At 41.5% G+C, this 19,364-nt stretch overlaps 1 protein-coding gene across 1 annotated transcript; it reads left to right on the top strand.

The window, feature by feature from the left end:
- The first annotated feature begins 1,239 nt into the window (after window positions 1-1,239).
- rpgra (retinitis pigmentosa GTPase regulator a) lies at window positions 1,240-17,331 on the top strand. Its single transcript, XM_020713030.3, has 13 exons — window positions 1,240-1,410; window positions 1,599-1,724; window positions 1,809-1,901; window positions 3,256-3,318; window positions 3,396-3,554; window positions 3,625-3,774; window positions 3,862-4,020; window positions 6,741-6,896; window positions 7,877-8,001; window positions 10,123-10,326; window positions 11,616-12,135; window positions 12,211-12,278; window positions 13,983-17,331. The coding sequence occupies exons 1-13, from the start codon at window positions 1,380-1,382 to the stop codon at window positions 17,190-17,192; spliced, it is 5,064 nt and encodes a 1,687-aa protein (XP_020568689.2). The 5' UTR covers window positions 1,240-1,379; the 3' UTR covers window positions 17,193-17,331.
- Window positions 17,332-19,364: the final 2,033 nt, after the last annotated feature.

The raw sequence follows: 19,364 nt of genomic DNA, 5'->3' as shown, positions 1-19,364 counted from the left end.
GGAGGGGGGGAGGGGTTGCATTCTAAGGAAATTTAGTAATTTTGTAAAAAAGTTGTAAAAAACCAATGCATCTTGGGAGTTGTAAAAAGTTGTAAAAAAACAAAATGTAATAATACTTAATGAACAAAGTTAAAAATGGTTGACAGTATGTTAATTGAAATGAAAAGACCGTTTCTTTTTATTTATTTAAGTGATTATATAATTAATTAACACAAAATCACATTAAAACTATAAATAAAAACATATAAACCCTCCAAAAACTACAAAATAAAAGACTAAAAGGAACACCTGCTATTTGGTCAGAACATTTTCTCTAAGTTACTTTAGGTGATGTGACCTGGTTATTGATTTATGTATTTATTTTTATGAAAGGGATTGAGTAATTTAAAAAAAACAGTAAAACTGTATTTTACAATATAAAAAGGCAGAAATAAATATCTTTCTGTGAGAACGTTTTTTTTTTCGGGGGAAATGAGGCGATGCGACTTGGTTTTCACTTCACTTTTTTAAACTGTTCAATTATCAATTAAAAAAACTACAGTAAAACTACGTTTGAAAACCTACAAAATATACTTTGATAACAATACTAAATAAAAGCCTTAAAAGGGATACCTGCTGCTTTTGTCAGAATGTTTTCAGGCTGGGTAATTGGGGGGATTTGACCTGTTCATTCATTTTTTAATTGAATATATTGATGATTTAAAAAAATTACAGTAAAATTTGTTTTAAAACCTTAAGTATACTATAAAGCCTAAAGCCTACTATCTTTGTCAAAATCCTTTTCGCAGGTTAATTGAAGTGATGGGACTTTTCTATTTATTTATTGGGTTAAGTCATTGAAAAACATTACAGTTACTGTTTAGCATATGGCTATTTTGATTCAAGCAAACAAATAAACAAAACAAACAAACAAAAGAAAGTCAGACAGAAGTACTTGGTGACGGTTTTGTGATTAATTGCTGTTTGTTTGGTGTCAATAATGGTTGGATTTAGAGTATTTATGGCTCCAAATTAAAAAGTAAAAATAAAAAAATACATGCCTAAAAAGTAGCTGCGTAACTAAATATTCATAACACACGATTGAACACAAAAATTGAAATAAAAAATTAGTTTAAAAAAGGATATTATGGATGAAACTAACAGGTTTTGCCTATTTGACTGTCATAGACACACAGAATAAAACTTTGGTTAACGCATAAATGACGTTAACTGGTTTAGCTTTAGCTTAGCTCGGTCAGCTGTCCCTGAGTCTGATCTGCCGGCTGATCTGGGCGGCACGCGGGCACTTGCAGCACGCGGGGGAGCATTTGCAGCACGCGGAGGGCATTGCGGCGCGCGGGGAGCATTTCCGCCAGCGCGCACAGGTGACACAGGTGAAGATGACGGGGCGGACGGACACGGACATCCCCGGTGGGTGGCTCGGCGTGCCTTTTCTTCTCCACACACCTGAGAGGTTTACTTGTTGGTATTTCTGCCAGCAGGACGCGCTGACGTCAGGCGGGGCGGGGGGGGGGGGGGGGGGTGTTAGTGGGTGTTAGTGGGTGCCATAACTTGGTGGCCTGCTCATGTTTTCGTGTAAATCCTGTATATGTCAACAGAAACAGGAGCCATCTTCACCTTTGGAAGGAGCAGCTTTGCAGACAATCTGCCCAGTAGGTTCTGGCTGAAGAACGATTATCCAGCACGTGTGAGCTGCGGCAGAGAGCACAGTGCTGTCATCACAGGTGCTCTCACTGCTGTTTTTATAACAGGCATTTTTTTATATTGCTCTGTAACTGAATAATATTGTTTTTTTATTATTCTTGCAGGAAAAGGGAAGTTGCTTTTTTTTGGATGTAATTCTTCTGGTCAGCTGGGGCTAAATTTAAAACCGGATGTAAAGAAACCAGCCTCCCTCAAAGGTTTGTGGGGTTGTTTTTTTTTTCCCTTACAAAAAAATTCTGCTCCTTTGTTTCTGTTTTACACACTAAAATTTGATTGACATCATAATTTGTGGCTGGCGATGTGACTCCTAGTCAATTTTGGTTCATTTTGAACTCTTCTTCTTCTTCTTTCTCTTTCGGCTTTTCCCATCAGGGGTCGCCACAGCGAATCATCCTTTTCCACCTCACTCTATCATGGACATCTTCTACCCTAACATTAGCCAACTTCATGTCCTCTGTTAAGACATCCATATATCTCCTCTTTGGCCGTCCTCTTGCCCTCCTGCCAGGCAGCTCCATCTCCAACATCCTTCTACCAATATATCCACTATCCCTCCTCTGAACATGTCCAAACCATCTCAGTCTGGCTTCTCTGACTTTGTCGCTAACACAGACAACATGAGCCGTCCCTCTGATGTACTCGTTCCTTATCCTGTCTAACCTGGTCACTCCTAAGGAGAACCTCAACATCTTCATCTCCGCTACCTCCATCTCAGCCTCTTGTCTCTGTCTCACTGCTACCGTCTCTAACCCATAGAGCAGAGCTGGTCTCACCACTGTCTTGTACACCTTTCCTTTGAGTCTTGCTGGCACTCTTCTGTCACACAACACTCCTGACACTTTCCTCCACCCGCTCCAACCTGCCTGCACTCGCCTCTTCACCTCTTTTCCACACTCCCCATCACACTGAACTGTTGACCCCAAGTACTTAAACTCCTGCACCTTCTTCACCTCAGCCCCCTGTAACCTAACGCTTCTACCTTGATCCCTCTCGTTCAGACACATGTATTCTGTCTTACTACGACTGACCTTCATGCCTCTTCTTTCCAGAACAATTATCTAAAATCCATCCAGGACATATTTAGCCAAGACTTCAACGGGTGTGACTCATAGAGAAATACCTGGATACTGAACAGTGAAAGTGAAGTTTTCCAGATTCCTTGCAAGAAAATCAAGTGTAAATTAAATATATTTACAAACAAACAAGTAAACAAGAATTTTAGCTTCCTAAAGTGTTTCCACACATTGGACTGGGATGATGGACGGGTCAGTTTTTGCTGCCATCATGTGTGTTGCTCGCTGTGATTGGTCGTTTTTTATGTTATAGTAAAATAAACATATACTCAATCCAAAGGATATTTTTTTAAGATCGATAAAATGGATTTATTTCATTTTGAAAAGGTTCTATGATGGTGTAGGACAATTCGACTAACATCCTCCCTCAGACATATCGATCTGGTCGGATCTTAGGAATATAAATCTAGTCCGTTAATCGTCACACCCCTAAACAAAATAAAACACTTTACTTTAACTGACTTTTTTTCTTCCTCAGCCTTCAGGTCAGAAAAAGTGAGGGTTGTGGCTTGCGGGAGAGATCACACAATCGTCTGCACATGTAAGATGGAAAATGATAATAATATCAGCACAAATCAAATGATATTCTTTGTATTTACTGTTGTTTTTGTGCATCAGCTGAGGACAGAGTGTATTATGCTGGTCGTAACCAAAAGGCTCAGCTTGGTCAGTGTCGCAGCCCAAAAACAGGATCCTTTCTGCAGCTGCATCCCTTCTGCCAGCGAGCGCGGGTTACAATGCTGTCTGCAGGCTGCAGCACCTCGGCTGCGCTGACAGGTTTGTCTGCGCAGAGGTCGTCTGCTCAGCTTCCCTGCCCTGCGTGACGCTCGTCTGTGTGTCCCGGTAGACGACGGGAGGCTGTTCATGTGGGGGGACAACTCCGCGGGCCAGATCGGCCTAGGAGACGAGTTATTTACAGCAGAACCCAGAGAGGTCGGTGTCGGAGAAGCGGTCAAATGGGTCTCCTGTGGGAACAGCCACTCTGCTTTTGTCACAGGTACAGCTTTCAATCACTGCAGCGTTTAAAATAAAAAATAAAAAAGATAGCGGATCACGTAAAAGTTGTGTGAAAAACACGTTTCAGTGGCTGGTGATCTTTACACATTTGGAGAGAGTGCAAACGGGAGGCTGGGCCTGCAGGTGGAACAGCTGGACAATCACAGAGTCCCCCAGAGGGTGCAGGGCGTTTTGGGTCATGTGACTCAGGTGTGCTGTGGAGGCCAACACACGGTGGTTCTTACAGGTACGGTAACTGCACAACTGTCCTTCCATCCAAACCTAATTGAATTTAGTTTGTTTGCAAAGTTTCAATTCAAATCCAGATTACTCGAAGGCACGACAGTAACCGCAAAAATGCCAAATCAACCAATAGAAAATAATCCAAGTCATACTAGATCATTGATGGGTGCTGCTTGTTCTCCCAGCATACCTTGATCTGACAGGTTCTGATTGGCTAGACTAACCAAGGCCATCATATCTGGAAAACGTATAGACACAGTGATCCTGGGCGCTTGGAGTTTCCCACCCATGTTGTAGATCATCACAACAACACTACATTGTCTTAGTTTCATGATTACAATATCTCCCTGATGAGTTTTTGCTTTAATCCCTGTACTCAGCAAGCAAAGGTTGACAGCGGCGTGGAAATGAAGGGATATTCCCCTCAATCAGTCGAAAACTACAATTCCCAGAGCCACACCCCTTTGGTATCATTGTATAGCTCCAAATGTCCCCTGTATATACCCACAACGAGGTCATTCATTAAAATGGAGTGATTCTCTGGGTTAGAAATTTGCATTGATGGTAGTCGGGAGGACAAGAAGAAACCTTTTGGTTGATACCATGACAAGACAGGATAGTCACAGGAACACAAAAACAAAACCAATGGAACATCCGTGATAAGACAAGAGAGGTAAGTTAGCATCATCAGAAGTTGGAGAACATGAAGCAGCAGATGGCAGCATATTAAGAAACTTCAGCCTAACTTTGCATTTCTGGGTATATCTCTATTCAAACTGTTGAGAACCAGGAGCAGATACAAAAATACAAAAAGATAATATTTAACTAGCCAAAAAAGTTGCATTGTTCTGTGCCAATGGCTCCGCCCACAACTCAAAGGCTAATTTCTGATGAACTCCTGTCGGGCTGCAGAAACTATGTCCTAGAAAACGACACGATTTTGGCTAAAAACTACAAAATCATATCATTTAAAGACCACTCTTATAAGATAGATCAAAAGCTTCGATGTGACTCGACTATGGATTTGAACCCATGACCTCCCAGTCTGAGGGCAAACACTCCACCACTCATGTGCTGCTAAATCTTGACCAAAACAGAAACAAGGAATGTACAGTTTTTCTTTCTCATGTGGAATTTTGGCTTTTTAGTTGCTCTTTATAAGAAGGTTTCTAAAACAAATATCAGCCAAAGAGGATAAGATTTCCATGACAACAAAAAGGTTGGTGCTGTCTAAGATCACGCTTACAAAATAACCAAATCTGATATTTAAAGTCATTCTAATTTAGTGCTGCTTCAGTGAAGAGATTGGCCTTCAACAGTCTGCTAACAATGTCAACAAAAGCTGGTTAAAAAGCTGCAAATGTCATCAAAGACAAATCACAGCTGCAGGGATGTTTGCTGGTTCACTTCCTGGTAGAATAATAAAAAAAAATTCTACAAAAACAGCAAAGTTAAAATGCTTTTAGAATATTTTTCTAAGGGTATTTTAGGAGTGTTCTGTCAGTGAAGTTCCAGATGCTTCAATGATTAGAAAAGGAAATTCCCTGCTTTGCTGATAACTGACTTTTGCAAAAAGAGGCAGTCGAGAGGTGAGGCAAGTAATGCATGAAGGGGGGAAAAAACCTGCAATGAAACCACGGAATAAATGAAGACTAATGGCACCTTTCCATTCAAATGTGATGCAGGCTGACGGATTTATGCAATAAGACGCACACTGCTGAAGGGATGATTATTTGAATATTCAGGAGGTTGGGGTAGAAGAAGACGTGTGAGCTGCAGCTGCCACAGCGTTCGCTCTGTCATGGCTCGTCTGACAGCAAGACCACCAGAAATTATACTGCCCAACACGTTAATGCCATTTATTTCAAGCAATGACAAGAAAATATGAATGGGTTAATGGCTGACGAAGTGTGCATTATCAGCATTAACGCGCGTTAATGCTGATAATGCACACTTCGTCAGCCATTAACCCACTTATACCATGGTCACTTACAAAAGAAATATATATTCAATCAGTTTTTAGTCCTTCATTCTTGTTATTTTTCTGATTTGGATCGTTATTTTTCTCCAAAAAGTGGATTATTTGAAACCGTGACAAGGCGCCACACCACTGCCGCAGTCATGTTCCGGCGCTATAAAGTGATATATTTATGCGGGTTAAATAAAGCCTCAGTTCAGAGAGAAAGTTCACCTCTAACCGCTTGTTTTTGTCCAGATGATGAAGCTAAAGTCTGTTTTGAACGAGGAAGCGCAGTGATACAAAACATTTAAGCTATGTGACCGGAACTTCTTTTTTGAGTTATCACTTTTTAATGCACACCCAGTGCCAATCAGAATAGAGTATTCACCCAGACCATGGTATAAGCATAGATATATCAAGCCTAGTTTAGATATTAAGTCATAAAATGATTAGAAATAAAAACATACAGTACATGGCACATTGAAACCATTAAATAAAATGATTGTCCAATAGAGTTTGATTCATTGTTTGTTTGAAAGGGAGCGAATGTATATAGTCTTAAGACTATCATTTAACCGTATTAAACCTTATTTCTTATTAAATTTTTCTATTAAAATATTTGTTAATTAAATTTTTTTCCTAACTTGAAGAATGTTATTTATTTATTTATAGAAATGCTCTATACCCATGAGAAACTTTTCTTTGGTGAATGGACCCATTCTCAGTCGTGGTTCTGGACTCCCGTCTGCCTCTCTCTGTCCCAGGAGAGGACGTGTTCACGTTCGGCGGCGGTCGGTACGGTCAGCTGGGCCACGGAACATTTCTGTTTGAAGCTCCTTGGCCAAAACCCCTGCAACACTTTCATAAGTGCAGCGTCAGGCAGATCGCCTGTGGAGAGAATCACACCGCCGTGATCACAAGTGAGCCATCTTTGAAAATCACTCCTGTCCCATGCGGGATCATGGGTAATACTGTTCTAACCCATCTGCACGTAAACGGAGCCGAAAAGAGCAATGCTCATAGGTGGCTTAGAACCTTTTTCAACGTTTTTATATTCTGAAAGAACCTTTTTTAAGTTTAGTATTTAGAAAGGTGTTTCTGATGAATGTAAAAGATCATTTACGATCATTGAGAAATGAGCTATTTTACTTTATTTCTTTAAAGCTACAGGTAATTTGTACTTTACAATAATCATTTAGAACAACACATGTCTTAGTGCTCCCATTTGGTAAGGGATTTGTTGCAATGTTTTAACAACATACAAATAATTTGACAATCATATCATTTTTTTGGTCATCTATTGAAGATCAAAATGCAACTAGAAGGAGCCACATTTCCAGAAGAAAATGCAGGGTTGATTGCTATATTATGTTATAATGACAATGAAACTTAAAGGGTAATAATTGGCACAAAAGAAAATTAAATCAAGAAATTATCAAAGTTGAACATAAATAAAGTGAAAACAGCACAATAACAAAAAATAAATGATTGTGACAAATGCCAGAGCTGGGTATCGAACCAGCGAGTTTCTGCACCAAGGATTCCCCATGTATTTCAAGGGAGGCAAATATCCTGGGAATCCTGGAATATCTTGAGTAGTTCAAGGCTTTGAAGGACCAAAAGTCATAGCTAAAAAAAGCTGAAAGAGCTGAACATTTTAGTAGTTGAATGGTTAAAATAGCTGAAAAATTGTAGGAGTTAAGTGCCAAGAAATGGTGGATGATACTATAATGAAGAAAGAGAAACAGGAAAACAAAAGTTGAACGCTTTATAGCAATTAACCAATTATCTACTAATTTCCAATCACTGAAACAAATAAACTGCAGTTTCCTAAAATGTGAATGCGACAGAGAAACATAAGGCTTCAGTTTTCCTCTGTCCCATCTGTCCTCCTACACAGATGGCGGGCTGTTGTACACGTTTGGTGATGGTCGTCATGGAAAACTGGGTTTAACGGAGGAGAACTTTGTCAACCAGTTCAGCCCAACTCTGTGCACACAGTTCCTCAAGTTCCACGTTCAGTCGGTAAGAGATCGCCATTGTTTTATTTTTGAACTGCCAGAATAACTTTTTATTAATTAGGTTTTGGAAAACAGCTAAGATTCGCTGACGGATTCCAAATAGGAAATACAGTAAGTCAAATTGAACAGAATTAGAGCTTTCTGCACAGTTTAATCTGCAACGTCCTGTTCTCTTTTTCTGTTTACAACTGCCGTGAAAACCTGCTGTGTCCTGGCATTTGCCCCCTACAGAAAACCCGTTACTTCAGCTTTTATGTGAAACCCCTAGAGGGGAAGGAACTGCCTTCAAACTATACAGGTTTACAGTAAAAAGTTCTTACGACCCACTGGAGTTGGACCTTCTTTGGAGTGGAGATATTTCAGAACTTGACTCAAATGACATCTGGAATGTAGTTAAGCAATTGAAATGGATTCCCTTCAACTTTATCCATATGTATGACACCACACAGGCGTCATAATGTGAAAATTAGAACTGACCCCTATTGCAAACTTTGCCACGTTGGAACTTTTTCTCACGTGTTTTGGGAATGCGAAGGAGTGTGAACCCTCTGGGAGATGGTGATGGTGACCCTTTCACCGTCTCTGCTGCGTCTTTCTGACTTGCCTCACTTGATCTTGAATGAGTTGCTTTCCCCGCCGGCTTGACAGCGGTAAAGAAAATGATCGTTGGCTGTTGATGTTGATATTGATGTTGTCCTCTGCACAGATCCATGGTGCTGAAGATGTAACTCTCAGAATGTGGTCTCAAACAGAGGAAGACCGCAGGGGGTTCAGTGAGACCTCTGTGACTTTATTTATTTATTTATGTTTCTTATTTAGTTATTAATAGATCTTCTTCTGGACCTCTTATTTATGGTTCCCTTCTTTTTTTCCTTCCCCTTGTTACTGTGTTGCACTTGATTTGTTTTTAGCAGGTATCCAGTGTGAGTAAATTCCTAAGATTCTCAGTTTTAAATTCTTGTCTTTCTAAAAATCAGTACATTTAATTGCAAAAAAGATGTAACACAAATGCAGCCAATAAAATAACTGTTTTTAATAATAATTAAGTAAGGGTTAATGGCCAACGAAGTGTGCATTATCACTTTTTAACGCACGCCGTGAAAGCCTGAACCGTCCTACGCGAAGTGCGTTAAAAAGTGATAATGCACACTGCGAAGGCCATTAACCCGCTTAGACCTTGGCCCTTCAAAAGCAATACATATTATCCAGTTTTTAGTCCTTAATTCTTGTTTTTTTCCGATTTGGATCGCTTTTTTTACGAAAAGCAGACTATTTGTTACGTGGTGCGGCGCGTTGTCACAGTAACGTTTTTTTTTAACGCACACCCAGCAGCCAATCAGAATCGAGTATTTACCCGGACCATGGTATAAGTAAGGGTTAATGGCCAACGAAGTGTGCATTATTACTTTTTAACGCACGCCGTGGAAGCCTGAACTGTCCGACGCGAAGGACAATTGTATAAGCTTAATTATACCATGGTCTGGCTAAATATTTGATTCTGATTGGCTGCTGGGTGTGCATTAAAAAGTGATATACCACAGTGATAACCGCACGCCTAAAAAAGAAGTTCCGGTCACAAAGCTTAAATGTTTTGTATCACTGCTGTGGCTTCTTTGAAACAAACTTTTGCTTCATCATCTGGACAAAAAAGTGCGGTTAGAGGGGAACTTTCTCTCTGTACTGATGCTTTCCCATCATTCCGATCAGCATAAATATCCCTTTCATTTGCCGCTGCAGTTGAGGTCGGTACCGGCTCAGCCGGCTAAGCGGCGCCTTGTCACGTACCAACGAGGCTGCGCCACGTAACAAAGAGTTGGCTTTTTGAGAATAAAAAAAAAATAACTAGAATAAAGAACTAAAAACTGATTGAATGTTTATGTCTTTTGTAAGTGACCATGGTATAATCGGGTTTATGGCCGCTTCGCGTCAGATGTTTGCTTCCGCGAAGTGTGTTGATTCTGATAGCACACACTTCAATGGCCATGAACCTCTAATTCAGATGTACTTATGTTAGGTTAGCAGGAAGCTGAAACTTCCAACCTTTTTCCTTATCCTGAATAGGTGAGGTTCATAGAACAATCCAAGCATGTTAACCTGCTGTTCCCGTGTGTCCTCTGATGTGTAGGTGTCCTGCGGCGACCACCACATGCTGGTTTTGGCAGCTCCCAGACCAGCGAGAGCCCACGAAGTTCTGGGGAAGGATTTCAAATCGATGGAGAACTTCCTGTTGTCGAGTTGTGCAGAAATTCCCTTGAAAGAGCAGCTGATCAGTCTGTCTCCAGTGTTTCCATTGTCGGCTTTAGCTGCTCGAGCACGCCACAGAGAGAAAGTAGGAACATCTTCTTTCTACATACATTCTTTCTAGCTTATAGAAAAAATGTGCGTTTAGATTGATATTTTTTTCTTGCCGTCTCAGAACTTTGGAATAACTTATCATTTTTGATGAAAATTTCTTGATTTTGAAAGAAAAAATGAATACTGTTTACCACGCTTGGGGGTGAGGAGATGCTCAGAACTCCTTGGTGATGGTGGGCTCCTCATCTTGGGGCGGGGCCCCTTGGTGTGCCGGGGGGGCTATTCTTCTGGTTGGGCTGGAGCTTGCCCTCTCTGCGTTCCTGTGCTTTACTACTCTGTGGCGTTGGGGGGGCCCCTGTGACGGTCCTGCTGGCCCCGGACTGGGTGGCTGATGTGATTGCCCGGCAGGGAATTATACCACACTGGTGTCTGGGAGGGTCCTGGCTACCACTGCCACTTCAGCGGGGGTCTTGGTGTGGGGATGACCGGGCACCCTGCATGTTTTTATTAATTTTTTTTTAATTTACATTCTATCATCCACAATTTGTTGCACAAATAGTTTGTGTGACCGAATCAAATGCTTTACATGTGTTGGTCTGTATGCATAAGTATGCGTGTGTGAACTGTAGTCCTTTTGTGTAAATGTTGACATGTTAGTCTGTGAAAACATTGATAACATTTTAGTGCTACCAACTGTGGACAGGCCCCGCCCCTTTTAGACCTTACATTTACACCTGACAGCAAACTTCCCCCTTCTATAATCATCCTCTTATTTCCCTACCCCCCCCCCCCCCCCTTACCCCCTTACTTTTTGTGCCCCCCCCCCCCCCCACACACACACACACACACATCCCTCTATCTTCTTTTCTGTCCAGTCCAACAAAAAATGGTTACAAATATAATCAATATAAAAGTCAAATAAAGTTTAGCCTAAATTACAAAAGGGGTTCATTCAAATATACACCTTGTGTGTCAGAATATTTACAACCCCCTGTCCAACACAAGAGGCCTTCAGCTTTCATCTGTTTGCTCAGCTGTTGGACAAGTACGAAAAAAAATACAAACATGTTTTACTTATTTAAATAAATGATACCTATTTACACATATGTCCAAATGTTCAAAATTGTCTTCTGTTTTAAAAGTTATGAAGTTTATGTGAAAATATAAGGGGAGAAATTATGCACAATTTAAATTTTAAATGGTTGCAGTAATAGCACATGACCTTTAGGAGGCAGTGTTGCATCAAATCACCACCACTACAGTGAAAGTTGATAAATCAGATACAGTTCAAAACTCTGATGTGTTGTTGTCTCCTTTTTCCAGAAACTTTCTCAGGAGATGCTCGGAGACATGTTTCTCAAACTCCCTCGTCTTGATTCAGACTTCCTGAACAGTTCCTGGAAAATATCTCGAAATATCCAAACTCTAAAGGATATGGTTAAACCCCCATCATCCTCCATGCTGAAGTCAGGAGAAAGCCCGCTTCTATCCCCCAGATCTCAGTCCGTATCCCCTTTGAGTCCAGCTTTATCCTCAAAGCCATCCAGTTCTCGATCTGTGTCATCAAGTCGGAGTAAAGCTTCTGCCTCTGGCTGCTTAACGTCTAAACCCGCACAGTTGCCTTCTTCTTTACTTTCACCTAAATCCATCAAATGTACTCCCAAGAAGGCAGTACCTAGTGAAAAGAGGGCTCAAACGAGGGCCAAGAAAGCAGCAAGCTCCCAAAAGGCCCTAAGCGGCAAACTGTTCTATCCTTTACCACCTAAAGAGCCCAGCAGACCCACGCGGCAGACTTTTGATGAAAACATCAGCGAGAAAGAGGATTCTGCCTCAATGCAAGCTGGTAACTTGTGGTGCTAACAGAAATGTCCCCCGTGAGAAAGGAGCTGCAATGACAAAGTCCTATCTGCTGTTACAGAGGGAGAGGCTTTGCACAGACGAGCCACTCAGGATGTGCAAAAACGAGGTGACTTTTCCCCAAACACGGTGAGACGATTTTGTGTGAAAGTGCTTCACTTAAATGCAGAAAGCAAACATCTTTCCACCCAGAGATTCATCCGGTTCGAGGGTCCTCCTCCTCCTCCTCCTCCTTCCTTTGGAAGTGAAAGTCTCTCCAGGGCAGAAAACACAGACGCGCAGATTTTCCAGGAAATGTGCACACATCAGCACATGCACTCTATGTGTGTGTTTTCTGGAAAGCAGATGTGCATACGTGTTTGTGAAGAAACGTCCTGCCTTGTTTTAGAACTGAGGGGAAAAACTAATCAGACGTTTGTGCCTGGGTTGCAGAAAAATAATAAAATGCTCAAAGCTCTTGCTCAAACATTCTCATGTGAAGACGCTCTGCGCTTTGGAAAAATTGCCAGGAGTCTCTCCACATTTCATCTGTGAGTCCACATCCAGTGTTAAAGTAAGCAAACCGGAAAGATGAATTCTGGGAGTTTTCTTAGGCTGTCACACCATCAAGCCAGGTTTGTGAAGATGTATTTTACATACGAGTCCACAAAGCCAAGGATATAGAAATTAGGGGTGTAATGATTCATTGTAGCAATGATTCGTTTCAATATTTCTGGTTGTTGATTCACTTTCAATTTTGTTTCATTTTGAACTGACCTAAAGGAAATCCAGGACATCTTTTAAAACAAACTTCAATCAGTTTGACTCTGAGATAAATACCTGGTACTGAACAGTGCAGGTAATTCTTGTAAGATAATAAAGTGTAAATTCAATATGTGTACAAATAAACAAGAATGCAGGTGTCTATGCCATTAGTATCCATATGAGAATGTATTTGGCACAGAAAATAACGAATTTTTAATTAAGGATGAGTTGGTTGGTGGGTTGGGAGAGGGCTGGTGCGTTTTTAGAGGAATGCTCAGAAATGTGTGAATGGATCAAAAAACTGTTTTGGGCTTTCTTTTTGTTAGTAATGAACATTATAATACACTTAAAAGCTCAAAAAGTTTATTTTTTCCATTCATAAGTGATGCACTTGGTGGTTTTTATGTTTTAGGAAAATAAACGTACCATGTCTCAATCCATGTGGTAGTTTCCAATTTCGATTATCAGTTTATTTTATTTTGAAATCATTTTTTAATGGTGTAGGTCGATTCTATTCTATTCTGCCTCAGACAGATCGATTCAACAAGACACATGATTCATCGATTAATTGTTACACCCCTAATAGAAATCTATGTATTGCTAATCATTATTAAACAACAGCAATTTTTCAGTCTGAAATTCGGCAGACCAACTCATCAACTTACCCTTTAAAATCTAAAGTAAACGAGTTGAGAGTATTTTTCCCTTTTATAAACCTAACTTTTTTTTAACCTTTATTTAAAAATTTGGATTTTTGCTTGATGGATGACTTCTTAGGCGGATCCTAACAACTGTTGGGCTTGTTTGTCCGCATTTCCTGTCAAGGTGTTGAGCATGACAATTGACCATAAGCCACATGGGTCATCAGGCCTGTTTTGCTAATAAGATGCTGCAATGGTTTGACTTCTATGATGTATACTTCATGTGTTTCTTGAAAAATCAAGAATCCCAAAGGGAATCAACCCTTAATTTCTCATGGGGATGTGCCTTTTTACCCTTTTTAAAAAGGTATTGGGCAGCATTGAACATTTATACCCTCTCCTTTTTTAAATGTCTGCTTTAAAAATGTGTTTCGCTGTGTCTTAACAGGTAGACCAAAAGGACAGATCTCACGGACGAGTTTCAAAGGGGAAACAAGTGTTCTATTTTGATGAGAAACAGGATCCATACGGCCAAAAAGCCTCAACAACAGATCCTCTGTCCAGCTCTATGAAGAAAGAAGCAACAAAGACGAGGACAAGGAAGCACAGATTCCTGTCCAACCAAGAGAACATCCACAAGAAGACAATAAAAACCAAAAAAAGGCTCTCAAGTTTGGGAACAGCAAACCACGGAAAGAGAAGCGAGCTCCTTTGGTATCCAGAGGTCCAGAAGGCAGTGACTGAAGGGAAAGAGGATATGGATGCCAACAAGGAAGAGGTAAAGGAGAAAATTTCCTCATCAACCCTGAAGCTCCCACGCAGGAATGAAGTTAACACTTATGCTCTCACTGATCAAACATCCTGGAACAATATGGTGGAATCAGGTGTGAAGATGCAACAGGAGACCGGAGTGGACTTAACACCGACAAAGCAAAAGCGCATGGTCAAAGCTGCACCGGCGAAAAGTCGCAGCTCTAAACTGGAGCCAGAAAAACAGCCGTCCTGTGGTAAACAGCGGGCTGAAGTTCATACTAAGGAAGTCATGTCTGGGAAGCGTGAAGGACAATGTCAGGAGCCAAAGGCTAAGCCAGACAGTAAAAGCTCAACCAAAAGCGTAAAAAAAGCAGCTCGAGAAATCAAAGTGCAGTCGGCAAATAAGCGGACGCTACCTAAAGGGAAGGAAGATGAAGAATCTGAAGGTAAAGCGAGACTCGGCACTAAACCAGGAGAACCTAAGGTCGTCAGTCCAGGCTTAGAAGATAAGAAGAAAAAGAAGACTAAAGCGTCGCATCATGACGGGTTTTCCTCACAAAGCCCTAAAAGAACAGAGGTGCTTTCTGTCAGCGGGGACAAATCCCCTCAAAGCCCTCATCCTGCAGGTGCCGAGTCGCTCCCGGATGAGGTGGACCGAAAAGAGGCTCAGATTCTGAAGGAGCAGAAATCGGGATGGGAAGAGCATTTTCAAGATGCTGCGTCGCTTCTTCCCGCCATGGGGATGGCCGGCGCCGCTGCAGGGTTCCTCAGCGAGGCCATGACCAATGTGGTAAGTTTCCATTCAGACAGTGACAAAGACACCCCCTCCCTGCCCAAAACGCCGCTCGGAGCCAAACGGTTCACAAGGCAGCAGGAAGTTCAGTCCATCTCCTCCTCAGCCACACATGTGAGCTCTAACAAAATGGAGGAGAGCGGGACAGAAGATGCTCCTGTGAGCTCTCTCATAGGAGACGGTCAGGAGAAAGAAGATGAAGATGCTCCAGAAAGTTTAAGAAGTGAGGATGAGGATGGCAAAACCGCTGAGGAGAAGGAAAAGAACTCTGCAACAGATGCTGACAAGAAACGAAGGCAGACGGAGAACAGGGAGGGAGGTGACACGAGGAGCTCCACAGAGGCTGAAGAAGAGGGTAACCTTCGGCAGGATGAAGAGGAGCAGAATGTGGGAAAGGAGGAAGAAGATTGGAAGGAGAAATCAAGCTCCAACGCTGATGAGGAAGATGCTGGAAGTGATCCATCAGAAAGAGAGGAAGAAGAGAGCAGTAGGGAAAACAGAAAGACTCACTCGGAGGTAAGTGAAGGAGCAGAGGAGGAAGAGGAGTCTGAAGCTGAAGAGTTGAGTGATGAAGGGCAGGAAGAGGAGGAGGTAGGAGGTGATGTGAGTGAAGATGAAAAGGAGAGTTCAGCCAGCAAGAGTGAAGAGGAAGAGGAAGAGGAAGGTGACACTGGTGGATCCACTGAAAGTGAGGAAGAAAGTGATCTTAGTGAGGAAGAGGAGGAAAGTGAGGAACAAAAAGGTGATGACTCCTCTGACAGTCAGATGCATGAAATGGAGTCAGCAGAGGAGAGTGCAAGAGAGGAAGATGACGAGGAAGAGATTCGCTCAGCTGAAGAAGAGGCAGAGCAAACCAGTGACACGGAAAATGAAGAAGAAGCTTCCATAGATGATGAAGCAACTGATGACAAAGAGGAAGAAGAGGAAGATGAAGAATACACCGGGGAGGAGGAAGAAGAAGAAAGTACAATCGATAAGGAAGAAGAGACCGATGAGGAAGATGAGGGAAGGGAAGAAGAGGAACCTACTGGTACCGAAGAAGAGGAGGAGGAGGAGGAAATGGATAGTCTGGAGGAAGACGGTAAAATCAAACAAACTGAAAGTGAGGAAGAGACAGATGAAGAACACGACAAAGAGGGAGAGTCAGATAAAGAAGGTATGGAGAGTGAAGAAGAGGAAGGAGAAGAGGAAGAAGATGAAAGTGTAGAAGAGGAGGAGGAAGATGAAGAGGAGGAGGAAGAAAATGAAGAGGAGGGTGAAGAAGTTGGAAAAGAGGAGGAGGGAGAAGAGGAAGAAGAGGAGGAAGAAGTTGAGAATGAAGATGAACAGGACGAGGAAGAAGAAAATGAAGAGGAGGGTGAAGAAGTTGGAAAGGAGGAGGAGGGAGAAGAGGAAGAAGTTGAGAATGAAGAGGAGGAGGAGGAAGAAAATGAAGAGGAGGGTGAAGAAGTTAGAAATGAAGATGAAGAGGAGGAGGAGGGGGAAGAAGTTGGAAATGAAGAGGAGGAGGAGGAAGTGAATGAAGAGGAGGGTGAAGAAGTTGAAAAGGAGGAGGAGGGAGAAGAGGAAGAAGTTGAGAATGAAGATGAAGAGGAGGAGGGTGAAGAAGTTGGAGATGAAGAGGAGGAGGAGGGGGAAGAAGTTGGAAATGAAGAGGAGCAGGAGGGGGAAGAAGTTGAAGAGGAGGGTGAAGAAGTTGAAAAGGAGGAGGAGGGAGAAGAGGAAGAAGTTGAGAATGAAGATGAAGAAGAGGAGGGTGAAGAAGTTGGAAATGAAGATGAAGAGGAGGAAGTGAATGAAGAGGAAGAGGAGGGAGAAGATGAAGAAGAGGAGGGTGAAGAAGTTGGAAATGAAGAGGAGGAGGAAGGAAGACAAGAAAATGAAGAAGAGGAAGGAGTAGAATTAGAAGAGGAGGAGAAAGAGGAAGATGAAGTAGCAAAAACAGGAAAAGATGAAGCACAGAAGCCTTCTTCTTCATCGGACAGAAAAGCCAAACGGGAAGAAGCGCCCACGCCAGCGCCGAGGACGAAGCAGACGGCAGTGAAGAAGAAACAGGAAGACCCCCAGCAGTTCTGGAACGATGTTCTGCCTCAATACCTGGACATTCAGTGAGGGCAACTTCCTGTGACATCACAGCGAGGACGCCATTAGTCACGTGGGAGGGGATCAGATGGATGGACTCCATACTGAGGCCCAAGCAGCAATATTTGCACTTTAGCTTCACTTGATATTCTTAAAGATCTCAGGTCAGTCCAACCACAGTTTGTGACATTTGTAGATAGAATAATTATATTTGTGAGCCTTTCATGTCACTGAAGTTCAAAGGATTTGAAAATAAACGTATATTTTGAAAGATAAAAGCATCAGATGTGTCTTTCTCATGTGAAACCAACAAATCACATCAACTCTTGAATATTTGTGACCTTTTTTTGCCCAAAAGATCCTCAATTCTTTTTTTCTTTTTTAGTAAAGAAGCTACACCTCATTACAAGTGTGTTGTTTGTATTTTTCAATTTTAACATACTTAAAAAATTAATTGGATTTTTAAAAAGATGTATTGGGTACACTAGAGTGCGAAGTGTGTCAATGATAAAAAAGAAAATTATTCTGAAATATTAATTGAAGAAAAACATGCAGTTTATTTACATTCTAAGCTCTAATCAGCCAAAGAACTGCCCAACAGTCACTGGGATAGGCCCCAGCAACCACGTTACCTGGTAAGGGATTAAGCGGTTTTGGCTAGCGGATGGGTGCGTTGTTTTTACTAAATTCCTTTCATAAAACTCAAACTGTTTGATTGTTTGAACCCAACTCCAACATTCAGGCACTGATGAACGCAGAGAGAAAATTTCTCCTGACTTTAAGTGTCAAAGGTAAAAGATGCATCGATATTTTTTTTATTTTTAATTCACAGATTTGAAACAAAAAATTTTCAGCTCGTTTACTTATGAGCTTCTTGGCAGAAAAGATGGTATTTGGTTCAAATCCTTGTTGGATTTAAAATAAAATAAAAAGAACCTGTTGAAAAGCATGTTTGGGACCATTGTTCCATTTCAGTAATCGATTTCGAATGTAATCTGTAGGGCAGATGGCCTCATCTTGGAATGCAGAATGCAAGACGTTGATAAAAAGCCCAAACATGTGACAGATATTTCCTGTTGTCTCAGCTGACCTTCAGGTTTTCACCCAAATGTTGCATGAAGTAGATCCACTTTCCAGAAGGTCCAACCCGAATGAGACTGAGGAGTCGTGTTTTTTTTAGAACAACGTTTTCTCCCAGTTATCTCTGCATGTGTGCAGAAGTGTATGGAGTCAGATTTGCAGCACCTTTCCTCGGAAAATCTTTTAGTGTTGCTGTAAATTTGTAGGAACATTAATTATTAAAGACTAGCAGCTGTAATGCTACATTGTGATTATTAGGAGTAGATTTTTAAGTGTTCTCTTACTTATTGAGTTGTTGTGTGGCATCAATGTTTATTTGAGGTTGCAATCACAATTTGTAAGACGGAAAAAAAAAAGTATTGTTTTTGATTTTTTTCCAGGATAAAATAACCTTGAAAATCAGGTTCTAAAATATTTTTGAGTCCTACACCAAGTTTTCACCAGTTTTCCTATCACCTCCATTTAGTGGCAGGAACCTAAAGTGTTTTCAGGCTTTGCTCTTGTTCTGTTGCTCTCCCTGCCCCCCTCCTCCCTATTATGATAGGGCATCTAGAATTTCCCCTTTAGGGAAGGGGTACTGTGAGGATTGTAAATTCTAGCCTCATTTTCTTAAAGTTCTGTTTATAGTTGTCCCTCTTTCACAGTAACTCGAGGTTAATTTGTCTATTCATAGCTGTCTTTATTTACATTAAGTATCCTCCATATATACATTTTCAGTTCATACTAGTCAGGTCCTCTGATTATTCACCCTTTTCCGATCAGCTTTTGATCTATTTTCAAAGCGTTCCCAGTGGTCTTTTGATTATGATTATCCCGTTTTTAGCTAAAATTGAAAAAAATAAAAACAAACAACTGTTGTTTTCATAGTTTCTGCAGAGTGGCAGTAGTTCATTACAAATTTACCCTCTAAGTTGTGGGTGGAACTGTTGGCGCAGAGTAAGCCTTCCCTGATTTCCCATCACCCCCCTGTTTGTTTATCGGCCCGCAACCTTAAGCGTGTTTTGGATTCATTCCCACTGTGCGCCTGAGTTTGACACAAACACAAAAGGATATTGTCAAATTTGTACATGTGAGGGGGCGCTGGGGGGGTTACTCGCCCGGGGGAGTCAGTTAGTGTAGAAC

Source organism: Oryzias latipes, chromosome 21, assembly GCF_053564925.1.
Source record: "Oryzias latipes strain Hd-rR chromosome 21, Olatipes_Hd-rR_3.1".
NCBI lineage: Eukaryota > Metazoa > Chordata > Actinopteri > Beloniformes > Adrianichthyidae > Oryzias > Oryzias latipes.
Note: the sequence above shows the minus strand (reverse complement) of the source record. Positions and strands in the feature narration are given on the sequence as shown.